A 14028-nucleotide genomic window follows, 5' to 3' on the forward strand; every position below is an offset into this window, starting at 1 on the left:
CTTGAGAAAGCGTAAAGGACTCTCACTCCTTCGGCGTTTGAAAGACATTAGAGTAGCATTATTATTCATAAGTCAAGCCAGGAAAACCACTGGCTTGTATTAAAAGGAACGAAGGAAGGATCTTTGGCACCACCGAGGAGGGGGGGGGGGGTGGCCCCTGGTGGCCGGGGGATGGGGGGGGGCGTCATGGAATCTCATCAGCATAATCAGCATAAAGCTGACGACGACGTCCTAGAAACGGCAGGAACTCGCTGAGGATCCGAATGGAAAAATCTCCATAGAATTCAAGTACAAGTTTGTATGAGTCATCGTTACATTTGTTTAGGGAAAGGAAACCGTTATTTTCTTCATTTCTCTCTTTCATTTCTTTCTTCGAAGCTTCTAGAGATGGAAGCTCACGCGCGGCGCACTGTAGGCATTAACTTAATGCTCTTTGCAGCGTGCCTTCGACCCCTAGCTGCGACCCCTTTTCATTCCTTTTACTGTACCTCCTGTCATATTCTTTCTTCCATCTTGCTTTCCACCATCTCCTAACAGTTGTTTCATTGTCCGACTGTGAGGTTTAACTCCTCTTTTACACACCTTCGTAACCTTGTACTTCCAAGGTTGCAACGCTGAATGACCTCATAAGTCCCAGCGCTTGGCCTTCTCTCCTTAAATATAATAAACCTAAGAACGCTTCAAAGGCAAATCAGCCTGCAGAGAGAGAGAGGAGAGAGAGAGAGAGAGAGACCTTACCTTACCTTACACACCTTACAGCTCGTTCGGGTTTCCCCAGGTCCCTCAGTGTAAGGCACTGAGAGGGAGAGAGAGATAGTACGTAGACAGAGAGACAGAGATGTTGAGAGAGAGATAGAGAAGAGAGATAATTACGAAAAGAGAGAGAGAGAGACGAGAGAGAGAGAAGGTGTGTGTGTGTGTGTGTGTGTGTGTGTGTGTGTGAAGTTATAGGAAAAGACGATTAAACAAACAAATTTGATGGAAAGGAAATCAGAACAAATACGCCTGAATTCACTAGACGTGAGCAGAGAGATCAGAAGGTTCCATCCACAACTGCACTAAGCAAACTATTCCTCATTACTTCACTTGTAGTTGGTCCTGGGATGCTGCTGACATCCAGAAATGATAAACATATTTCAGCAGAACAGAATGAAAGGCCTGAAACATATGCCGTTAATATTATCATCTTTGCATTACGAGCTATATTTTTTTCCCCCACCCAGTATTGGATACGCGTCGACCTATGATGCTTTTGATTATATAAATGATATTTTCATGGAAGGATGCTTGCATTGTATTACAAATAGGAATCTGGAGGCGTGGTTAAGCTGCGGAGTATTTTGAGATCTTGTGTGCGCTCAACTGGTTGGTTTATTTACCACGTAACTTATTTTCTTCAAGAAAAAATTTCACGTCAATCAGCGGAAAAAACTATATTCGAATAAATGTTGATTTCTTATTACTATTTTTAAGACTATTGCCACTAAAACATCGTGAAAGACCTCTTGGATATCCTCTTCTGAAATCGGATGTTCTCTCTCTCTCTCTCTCTCTCTCTCTCTCTCTCTCTCTCTCTTCCCCCGTCCGTGAAACATGGTTTGTAAATATTTATCGGGGTCGACTACTAAGGTGTTCTGTTTGCTTTGAACACGCCCTGAATAATTGTTCACGGTTTATTATTTTATTTTTTCAATGGTAAATATAAGTAAAAAACATTCCTGTGGAATAGTTCTGAATTAAAACATTGATATGCATATTATTTTATGGGTTTCTCGTACAATGTTTTAAAGAAAGTACTAAGTAAAGATTAGACATTTTAATATGCCCGATATTCTCGGTATCCGAACTGGAATAAAAAATTTAGGTGAGAGGCTAAGCGCTGGAACCCATGAGGTCATTCAGCGCTGAAGATAATGTTGAAGCAAATGTTGAGAGAGGGCAGAAAGTAAGATAGAAGAATGGGAATATGAACGGAGGTATAGTAAAAGGAACGAAAGGGATTGTAGCTAGGGGCCGAAGGTGTGTAGATATCGATTGCATGGGATTGTGATTTCATTGCTAAGGACTTTATATGTAGGATTAGTACATTGTGTTTCTGTAGAATCTACAATTCGCAGTTCATGAATTTATTGTCTACGTAAATGTAAATTTAGCTTTGCACATTGTGACCCCAAAGTAGTATATAACTGCAGTTAATGCTTGCGTGTGTGTGGTTCAAATAGCTTCGTTTTATAATAATACTTATTTGTGTATGGTTCAAATAGCTTTGTTTTATAATAATGCCTACGTGTGTATGGTTCAAATAGCTCGTTTTATAATAATGCCTACGTGTGTATGGTTCAGATAGCTTCGTTTTATAATAATGCCTACGTGTGTATGGTTCAAATAGCTTCGTTTTATAATAATGCCTACGTGTGTATGGTTCAAATAGCTTCGTTTTATAATAATGCCTACGTGCGTGTGGTTCAAATAGCTTTGTTTTATAATAATGCCTACGTGTGTATGGTTCAAATAGCTGTGTTTTATAATAATGCCTACATGTGTGTGGTTCAAATAGCTTTGTTTTATAATAATGCTTGCGTGTGTATGGTTCAAATAGCTTCGTTTTATAATAATGCCTACGTGTGTGTGGTTCAAATAGCTTCGTTTTATAATAATGCCTACGTGTGTGTGGTTCAAATAGCTTTGTTTTATAATAATGCTTGCGTGTGTATGGTTCAAATAGCTTCGTTTTATAATAATGCCTACATGTGTGTGGTTCAAATAGCTTTGTTTTATAATAATGCTTGCGTGTGTATGGTTCAAATAGCTGTGTTTTATAATAATGCCTACATGTGTGTGGTTCAAATAGCTTCGTTTTATAATAATGCCTACATGTGTGTGGTTCAAATAGCTTTGTTTTATAATAATGCTTGCGTGTGTATGGTTCAAATAGCTTCGTTTTATAATAATGCCTACGTGTGTGTGGTTCAAATAGCTTTGTTTTATAATAATGCTTGCGTGTGTGTGGTTCAAATAGCTTTCTGTTATAATCATGCTTACGTGTGTATGGTTCAAATAGCTTCGTTTTATAATAATGCTTACGTGTGTATGGTTCAAATAGCTTTGTTTTTTATTCCGTTCTTTTCATTCTCGAATGCTTTTTATAAAACAGTCTTATAATCCACGTATGAAGTTACGGTCGCTGTGACGAGACAGGGTAGTGTAACGTGGTTTGGACCAATTAAGTGCCCTCCACCCCCCACACCCCCCCCCCCACCCCCCACCCCCACCCCCCCACCCCCCAAAAAAAATCCTTTATGACGCCGCCTGTGGGTATGGGCTGTTGTCTAGCGAGCGTGTTGTTTGTTCACAAAATGTTAAGGTTAATATATGTTTAGGTTTTGAAGTGATTTAAAGATTTTGTAGAGAGAAATTCTGTACAATATTCATAGAAGATATGTGGCCATGTTGAGATGTATTATATATATATATATATATATATATATATATATATATACTATATATATATATATATATATACATATATATACATATATATATATATATATATATATATATATATATATATACACACACACAAATGTCCAATACATACACTTTATATATTACATATACAAACGCCCGTGTATATATATATATATATATATATATATATATATATATATATATATATATATACATATACCTATATATATATGTGTGTGTGTGTATGTATGTATGTATGTATTAGACATTTGCATCATAATCAACTCAGCTATATTTTATGTATGATCTTGGGGTAAGGATAAACGCATTTCATATCATTATATCTATACATGTTAGTAAACAATACAGGATTTGCTAAGAAAACTTAAGCTTCCTGATAAGTTTTCCTCCGTGTTATCATAACAATGACATATTGTTGCTCAAAATGCATGTTGGAAAAGCGTAGATCATATTTACGTCCATGGCTTTCTCATCTCCCTAAAAGTATAACACATTATTAGAGCATCTTCGTGGCTGACTTCGTCGTCCTGTATAATAAGCAGAGGGTAGATTCAGAAATGGTTAATCTTTTGGATTTAGGCTAATCCAGTAATTGAAGCATTGTTGTTTTAGCTTACTCTACACGCAAAAAAAAAAAAAAAATAGTTAACTCTCACTCAAGACAGTTTTGAAATTACAAAACATTCAAAAGAAAATTATTATTATTATTAATATTATTATTATTATTATTATTATTATTATTATTATTATTATTATTATTATTATTATTATTATTATTATTATTATTATTATTATTGTGAGCATCTGTTTTTGGCATATTGTCTCGTGCATATAAATGTTGTGGTCTGTGTGGTTTCTACTTTGCTTTTGTCCGTATATGATCCTGAGGTAAAACAAATGATATTATTATTATTATTATTATTATTATTATTATTATTATTATAGCTGTGCAGTATGTGATCATGTTTATCCATATACTATATAGGATATGGCCTTGAGCTGAAATAAAGGATATTATTATTTATTATTATTATTTATTATTATTATTATTATATTATTATTATTGATTATTATTATTTTTATTATTATTATTATTATTATTAGTTATTATTATTATTAATTATTATATTTATTATTATTGAAAAGCTTGTGCGAGTTATTGTGATTCATTGTTTACGTTATTCCATATTTTTACCTTAGAGATTATCGCCCTTGAGGCTTGAGATAAGGATATTGTTATTATTATTATTATATATTATTATTATTATATTATTATTATTATTATTATATTATGGTTTTGTTTATGGTAAAAGCAGTGCATTTCGTGATCATGTAGAGAGATGCCCTCATTATCACAGACTGGCAGATTTCTGATCGAACAGCTCAGGTTTAATAATGCTGGTTTTGTACTTTCTGAAAAAGACGAGAAATACAAGAATGTGTTGATTATGTGTGTGTTTTTTTTTTTTTTTTTTTGGAAATACTACTTTCTATTGGTGTTACTAAAGCGTATAATCTAACTTTCTTTTTTATTCTGAGTTTGGTGTTATTAAAACCCATACAATTGCCTTTTTTTATTTTGAGTTTCTGTAAAGAAGCAATTACTTTTGAATTTACTAAAACACACACACTTGAATTTTTTTTCTATTCTGTGTTTATTGTATGGGAATAATTACTTTTGACGTCACTAAATCGCCAACTTTATTTAATTCTGTGTTTTGTATGGAAATAATTACTTTTGATGTCACTAAATCACTAACTTTTTTAATCCTATGTTTTGTATGGAAATAATTACTTTTGATATCACTAAATCACTGACTTTTTTTTAAATCTGTGGTTTTGTACGGAAATAATTAATTTTGATGTCACTAAATCACTTAATTTTTTTTTTAATCTGTGGTTTTTTATGGAAATAATTACTTTTGATGTCACTAAATCACAGATTTTTTTTTCATTTTGTGTTTGTGTTCGGAAATAACTACTTTTGATATCACTAAATCGCTGACTTTTTTTTTAATTCTGTGTTTTTATATATAAATAATTACTTTTGATGCCACTAAATCCCTGAATTTTTTAAAACTTTTTTTATGGAAATAATTACTATTGATGTCATAAATCACTGATTTTATTTCTTTATTCTTTGGTTTTGTATGGAAATAATTACTTTTGATGTCACTAAATCACTATTTTTTTTAATTCTGTGTTTTTTATGGAAATAATTACTTTTGATGTCACTAAATCACTAACTTTTTAATTTTGTGTTTTTGTATGGAAATAATTACTTTTGATGTCAGTAAATCACTAGCTTTTTTTTATTTTGTGTTTTTGTATGGAAATTATTACTTTTGATGTCACTAAATCGCTGACTTTTTTCATTTTGTTTTTATATGGAAATAATTACTTTTGATGTCACTAAATCACTGACTTTTTTTTTTATTCTGTGTTTTTGTATTGAAATGATTACTTTTGATGTCACTTAATCACTGACTTTTTATTCTGTTTTGATATGGAAATAATTACTTTTGATGTCACTAAATCACTGACCTTTTTTTTATTATTATTATTTATTTGCCATAAATCAAATAATCGCAGCTGACGCCTAACTGTTAACAGAAAGAATTGGAGCGGCCGAGGGTCACGCCAAAAGCAGTCGTATAAAAGAAGAAGAAACAGAGAAACAACATTTACAATAGCAAAGCAGCTGTTTTGTCTTGTGGCGGTGGTGGTGGAGGTGGTGGTGTTGTTGTGATGGCTGGGCAGGGGTGTTGGGGGGTAGGGCCTAGGGTTTTGGTTGATATTATGGGCAAGGTGTAGGAGTAGAGAGGCCTTGGTATGTCAGGAGGAGGAGGAGGGAAGAGGAACATCTGAAGAGGTCCTTCTGGCGGTGTATAAATATCACTGTGGAACTTGAGTCCCCTTGTCTTGGCCCGTCTGAAAAGAACAGTTTAGTGGCCGGCTGAAAAGCAAGTCTTCAGACCACAAAGCCTATTTCGGCCGGCGCTTTGTGCTGGAAAATAGAAACCCACCTCCTGGAAAACGTTTTAAGAGAATTGTGTCTTTACTCAGAGTCTTGAGGGATCGGCGGGTAATTACACTTCAGAAAGAGGAGTTTTTCTTCCGCCGGGAACCTCGGCTTTCGTCCGTGTGTGTGTGTGTGTTCCCGCGGTCCCCGGAGTTCCAACCTCCTTCCTTTTTGAGTGGTACTTACGGTTTATGATTTTGTAATAGGCAAACTTCTTAACCCTTTGCGCTGAAAGGGGGTCCGCTCGGAACACGAGGGGTCCAGTCCCACTTCACCTGCGCCAGGGGGGGGATGGGGGGGGGGTCTCCCCTTAACACTCGCCCTACCCCCCAGCGAGACCATAGGCCTCCTCCCATGCATTTTTGAACGTCTTAGTTGGAATTGTTATGTGGATTTGTGTTGTGGTGGGCTAAATGAAAGGAAAGGCAGCAGGACTCATTTTTAGAACGGATGGACACGAGTGCAAGTCACGATAATGAAGAATTTATGTTAGCTACGTAATGTGAAAATTATTAGTTAAACCAGTCTAGAATTAATGTTGGCTACGTAATGTGAAAATTATTAGTTAAACCAGTCTAGAATTAATGTTGGCTACGTTACGTAAAATTTATTAGTTGAAACGGTCATGAATTAGTGTTGGCTACGTAATGTGAAAATTATTAGTTAAACCAGTCTTGAATTAATGATGGCTTACTTTATGTAAGATTTAATTAAACCGCGTCATGAATTAGTGTTGGCTACGTAATGTGAAAATTATTAGTTAAACCAGTCTTTAATTAATGTTGGCTACTTTATGTAAGATTTAATTAAACCGGTCAATGAATTAGTGTTGGCTACGTAATGTGAAAATTATTAGTTAAACCAGTCTAGAATTAATGTTGGCTACGTTACGTAAAATTTATTAGTTAAGCCGGTCATGAATTAATGTTGGCTACGTTATACAAAAATTATTAGTTAAATCCAGTCATGAATTAATGTTGGCTACGTTATTTAAAAATTATTAGTTAAACAGGCCACTTTATGTAAAAATTATTAGTTAAACCAGTCATGAATTAATGTTGGTTACGTTATGCAAAAATTATTAATTAAACCAGTCATGAATTGATGGTTGGCTACGTTATGTAAAAATTATTTGTTAACACAGTCATTTTTTTTTTTTTTTTACATTTCTGTTTTAGCAGTAGACACATGGAAGCTTTTTAGACTCTTAGATATCACGTTTCGTAGAGTAAGGCGGCAAATACGACTGATGTCCACTTCGTCCAGTTATACAGAAAACAAGGGGTAAATCACCACATATTTCCCCGTCTTCGATATTTTTCCATCCTTCTTTAGTTTTCCTCTAGTCGAGCTGCACACACATTCCCATTTCCAGTCACTGGAAGTCACAGTTGTCTCTGGAAGGTTGCAAGGTGCCGCTCGTAACATTCAGGCTTTGGTTCATGCCAGATTACGCGCCTCGCTTGTGCCCTTAATGACAAGCCCCATTTGCGTTGCAAGCATGGAGCTCACAGGCTTGGATATTGCAATGCACCATAGTATTCAAGAGCTGAGTATAGTCTCCGAGGCCTTATATAGGATCGTTTACTTGATTGCTTATCGTCCAAACTATCAGGGATGTGGATTGTTTTTTTTTTTTTTTTTTTTTTTTTTTTTTTTTTTTTTTTTGCTGAAACCAATTCACTCATCTCACGCCATTCGGTAATTAAACTTGTTCATTTGCAAAAAGGACAAATATTTTAATTACGCCATTAGCCTATGTTGTCAAAAGTGCTGGACAATTTTTTTTAAGGGTAACATTTTCATTTGTGATGTATTATTAAGAGCTTATAAAAAGGAGTGACATGAACTTTTAATATGGAGTCAGGAGGCAGAAGACATCCCGAATTAGTTGTCCGTTTTGGGTATCGGTATCAGAAAGCAAATAAAAACTGCTTCAAAATAATTCTTATTGTTAAATTGTGACCTAGTAATTGCTGTGCACACACCTTCTTTTGGCGTCCATGGGCATCTTGCGCAAGAATGTGCATTCTTGCATTCAATAGGATTATTATGGGATGGAATATAAAATGAAAACAGGACAGGAAGGGTACAAACACGAATATATATATATATATATAATAATATATATATATATATAATATATATATATATTATATATATGTGTGTGTGTGTGTGTGTGTGTGTGTGTGTGTGTGTGTGTGTATCTATGTGTGTGTGTTTGTAATTACATAAAACTATTATTTTATTGCAAGAGCATAGCATTTCAAAGTGATGTTTACGATTTTTGTACTTATATATGCTGACCTTCCAATTACAAAATCTTACCTATATCAGCACGTGCATCACCATAACTATTAAAACTCTCTTCCCCCCAACCCCTCACCCCCCCCCACCCCCACCCAACCTCTCCCATACCAAAACCGCACATGGAAGCCATATAGACTTGGAAGACGTTGCTGTTATTGGCGCTGAAAACTGATCCCAATGTCTGGTTTCTGTCAAGCTGCGGGGAAACTTTTTTTTTTTTATAGGCCTAAGTAGCGAAAGAAGGTGGAGAGCAGAAATTGCACTTGGCCAGGGGGTCTTGACTTTGAGGGGTTGGTTGTCACGAGAGAGAGAGAGAGAGAGAGAGAGAGGAGAGAGAGAGAGAGAGAGAGAGAGAGAGAGGCCTTTGTAGTAGTTACATGTTAGTCTGCACGTGTGTATTATTATTATTATTATTATTATTATTATATTATTATTATTATTATTATTATTATTATTTTGTTGAAAATAATGGCAATTTTCAACGAATTAATCTTATACAGGGTCTTTTCGATTCTGATAATCCGTTTTTCTGACTCAACTAGGTTGTTGAGTAGAATTCCAATATTCATATGTCATAATTAGGATATTTGTCAAAAATGTAAAATAGAATATTTTTGATAAAATATTTTTCATAAAATATTTTCGACAAATATCCTAATTATGACAAATTATGAATATTGGAATTCAACTCAACAACCCGGCTAAGTAAAAAAAAACCGGATTATCAGAGCAGCTGCAAAGACCCTGTATAAGATTAATTCGTTTAAATTTTCCATTATTTAAAAAAAACATGTATCAAAGAAGGTCTGCTCCATGCATATTATTATTATTATTATTATTATTATTATTATTATTATTATTATTATTATTATTATTATTATTATTATTATTATTCAGAAGATGAACCCTATTCATAGTGGAGAATCCCGCCTTAGGGGCCATTGACTCGAAATTCAAGCCATTGATAACAGTCAGTTCTAAATTGTCTTATAATCATCTAACAGAAGCTCTGCAAAGATGTCCCTTTGTGGGGTTAGTGCCATCGGTGCACCTCACGTGGTGTACTGTTGACATTACTAGAGTTTATTTTTAGTGATCTTTGTGGCCTTTTACTTTACCTCCATTCCTACTTCCTTTCTTCTCTCTTCCTTTCCAACCACCCGAACTCCATCTTTTCGATGTCTGTATGCATAGTTACTTAAGGGTCTTGCAGCGTCCCCTCGGCCCCTAGCTGCAACCCTTTTTGTATTCCTTTTACTGTACCTCCGTTCATATTCTCTTTTCTATCCGACTTTTGCCCCCCTCTCTAACAATTGTTTTATAGTGCAGCTTCTTACAGTCAATTTCCCGCTCAGCGCTGAATGATGTCATAGGTCCCAGCGCTTGGCCTTTGGCCTAAATTCTATATTCTAATTTTATATAGCACAAGTTGAGTTCCTCGTTAGACGAGTGGCTTACGTGCTCGCCTATCGACTCAGTAGTCCCGTGTTCAATTCACCGCTCTGCCAAAGTGGCGTCAGAGAAATTCGTTTCCGGTGATTAGAAACTATTTTCTTAATACAGCGCGGTTCGGGTCCCACAATAATCTGTAGGTTGCTAGGCCACGTAAAAGTATCTAATCCTTCGGGGCCAGCCTTGGGAGAGCTGGTAATCAGCTCAGTGGTCTGGTTGAACTGAGGTATACTTAAAACTTTTAGGTTTCAACTCAGATATACTTAAAACATTTAGGTTTCAACTCAGATGTACTTAAAACCAAACCAAAGAATGTTATGATAATATATATCTCAGTATGAACTGTATAGTCTTCAAGGCTTCTTCCACTAACAGATTGTCACTCCTTCTTCCCCTCATACAGGGCCTCCCAACTCACGGGCCCATCCTCATCCTCGCCCTCGCGGCAGGAGGAACGCGAGCGAAGGCGGAGGAGGCGGCGGGACTCCGGAGAGAGAGACACTGGGCGCGAGTCTTCCAGCCGACGGTCCAAGAATGCCAACGAGCGCGGGGAGGACCGTCGTGGGACGTTGCCCACCGATTATCGGGCCGCCCTCGCCAAGTTTGCTCCTCCGGTGCCACACGCCCTCCTCAAGAAGATTGGCTCTAAGGACGTGCAAGGTCTTGGGAAGGTAAGGGTTATTTAGGGTTAACTCCTCCAGCAGGGATGTCATTCGTTTGTATAAGAAGTAAGGATCTTTAGAATTGATTTTATTGATGTATTCAATATTTCCATTTTATTCATCTCTATTTTCTATGAGAATGACTTTGTGTGAACAATAACCAATTTAGTTTAGTTTAAGAAAAAAAAAAAAAATAAAGAGAGCTATAATGGCCGTATTGATGTATTCAATATTTCCATTTTAATAATTTATATAAGAATAACTTTGGGGTTAACGATAACCACTTTAGTTTAGTTTAAAAAATTTTTTATAAAAGAGCTTTAGTGGCCTTATCGATATATTCAATATTTCCTTTTTAATAATTTATATAAGAATGACTTTGGGGTGAACAATAACCAGTTTAGTTTAGTTTAAGAAAAAATAAATAAAATAAAAAGAGCTATAGTGGCCTTATTGATGTATTCAATATTTCCATTTTAACAATTGATATATGAATGACTTTGGGGTGAACGATAACCACATTAGTTTAGTTTAAGAAAAAAAATAAAAATAAATAAAATAATAAGAGCTATAGTGGCCTTACTGATGTATTCAATATTTCCATTTTATCAATTTCTATTTTCTATGAGAATGATTTTGGGTGAACAATAACCACTTTAGTTTAGTTTAAGAAAAAAAAAAAAATGAAAAGAGCTATAGTGGCCTTATTGATGTATTCAATATTTCCATTTTAATAATTTATGTAAGAATGACTTTGGGGTGAACGATAACCACTTTAGTTTAGTTTAAGAAAAATAGATAAAAAAAAATAAAATAATAAGAGCTGCAGTGGCCTTATTGATGTATTCAATATTTCCATTTTAACAATTGATATATGAATGACTTTGGGGTGAACGATAACCACATTAGTTTAGTTTAAGAAAAAAAATAAAAAAAAATAAATAAAATAATCGAGAGCTATAGTGGCCTTACTGATGTCATATTTCCATTTATATCAATTTCTATTTTCTATAGAATGATTTTGGGTGAACAATAACCACTTTAGTTTAGTTTAAGAAAAAAAAATAAAATGAAAAGAGCTATAGTGGCCTTATTGATGTATTCAATATTTCCATTTTAATAATTTATGTAAGAATGACTTTGGGGTGAACGATAACCACTTTAGTTTAGTTTAAGAAAAATAGATAAAAAAAAAATAAATTAAGTAAGAGCTGCAGTGGCCTATTTGATGTAGTTCAATGAGGGTTTCGGGCCTTGTTTAATAATTTATGTAAGAATGACTTTGGGGTGAACGATTAACCACTTTAGTTTAGTTTAAGAAAAAATAGATAAAAAAAAATAAAATAATAAGAGCTGCAGTGGCCTTATTGATGTATTCAATATTTCCATTTTAACCATTTATATAAGAATGACTTTGGGGTGAACAATAACCACTTTAGTTTAGTTTAAGAAAAAAAAAATTAAAAGATAAAATAAAAAGAATCATAGTGGCCTTAGACGTTCCCATCTATTGCTCACTGCACTGGCACACTGGCATCAGTCGTATATGAAGAAGTATATATGGTGATGACGAAATCCAGCCCACCCGGCCATAGGCCTGATCGTCATATCATCAATCTTCGCTCAATTCCTCCCATCTATTGTACTGGCACCATTAATTTTCACGCCGGTGCTGGCGCCCACCGCCCATTGTTCGCATCGTCAAAAAAAAAAAAAAAAAAAAAAAAAAAAAAAAAAAAAAAAAAAAAAAAAAAAAATTAATACAATTCGCTTGAAAACGAAAGGTTCATTCCTCCTAAGTTTCCAAGTTTAAACTTAGCGAAATTCTCGCATGATTTACCTCCCAAACTTTCCATTAAGACTAAGTTCGATCAAATTTAAAAAACAGTTTGCAAGTCACGTTGTTTACACATCAAGAGTAAGTTCGATCAAATTTAAAAAAACAGCGACTACGAGTACAAAATGAGCGAAATTCTAGCTAGATATATCGCCCAAACTTTCAATTAATAATAAGTTTGATAAATAAAGTTGAGAAGCAAGAAAAAATGTAAACATTTTGCATTAAACGTTAATGGTTAAATCCTTCAAGTTTTTAAGTTTAGACTTATCGAAAATCTCACAGATTTCAGCTCCCAAATTTTCCGTTAAGAATGGGATTGATAAATGGGAGTTGGGAGTAATAATGAAATATGAACAATTTGCAAGTCATGTTATCTACCCTTCACATAAATCGTGGACAAAGATGTCGAAGTATCGTAATTACGGTAAAAGGACTTTAGGCTTTCCCGTCATTATATATATATATATATATATATATATATATATATATATATATATATATATTTTTTTTTTTTTCTTTCTTTTTTGTCCATAGTTGAAAATGCCAGTGACGTCATGTGGAGTTCGACATAAAAAAATCAAATTAGGCGTCCGTTATGGTAGACGCCTATAGGGTCATAACGAATTACGGTGTGTGTGTGTGTGTGTGTGTGTGTGTGTGTGTGTGTGTGTGTGTGTGTGTGTGTGTGTGTGTGACTTCTAGACAGTCAAGGATACACTCTAACAGACAGGTGTGATACACTCGTGCCCCATACGAAAGTTGTATCGAGAAATTACGAACCGAAATATTGTAAGTGTGTGTGTGTGTAACTCCTAGACAGTCAAGGATACACTTTAACAGACAGGTGTGATACACTCATGCCCATACGAAAGTTGTATACCAGTGGTGCCCGAACTTTTCCAGTACGTGACCGCTCTGACCAAACCTACCATGACCCCAACCTTCATAAGCCTTTTGAAAATTACTAATTTCCATTTTAAACATTAAATTAGAGATTAATCCGGAACCAGACGAATTTATTTCTAGTGATAGAAATTCATTTCTCGATACAATGTGGTTCGGATCCCACAATAAGCTGTAGGTACCGTTGTTAGGTAACCAATTGGTCCTAGTCACGTAAAAATATCTAATCCTTCGGGCCAGCCCTAGGAGAGCTGTTAATCAACTCAGTGGTCTGGTAAAACTAAGATATACTTAGAGATTAATCACAGCACAGAGAGAGAGAGAGAGAGAGAGAGAGAGAGAGAGAGAGA

At 34.8% G+C, this 14028-nt stretch overlaps 1 protein-coding gene across 2 annotated transcripts in view; it reads left to right on the plus strand.

Moving 5' to 3' along the window:
• LOC135221065 (uncharacterized) overlaps window positions 1-14028 on the plus strand; it is an 89922-nt gene that overhangs the window by 56357 nt on the left and 19537 nt on the right. For both annotated transcript variants that reach the window (XM_064258827.1, XM_064258828.1), the window contains exon 2: window positions 10677-10944. In XM_064258827.1, the coding sequence (XP_064114897.1) occupies window positions 10677-10944 (268 nt within the window). The remainder of the gene's footprint in view (window positions 1-10676; window positions 10945-14028) is intronic.

The sequence above is a fragment of the Macrobrachium nipponense genome, chromosome 2 (genome assembly GCF_015104395.2).
Source record: "Macrobrachium nipponense isolate FS-2020 chromosome 2, ASM1510439v2, whole genome shotgun sequence".
NCBI lineage: Eukaryota > Metazoa > Arthropoda > Malacostraca > Decapoda > Palaemonidae > Macrobrachium > Macrobrachium nipponense.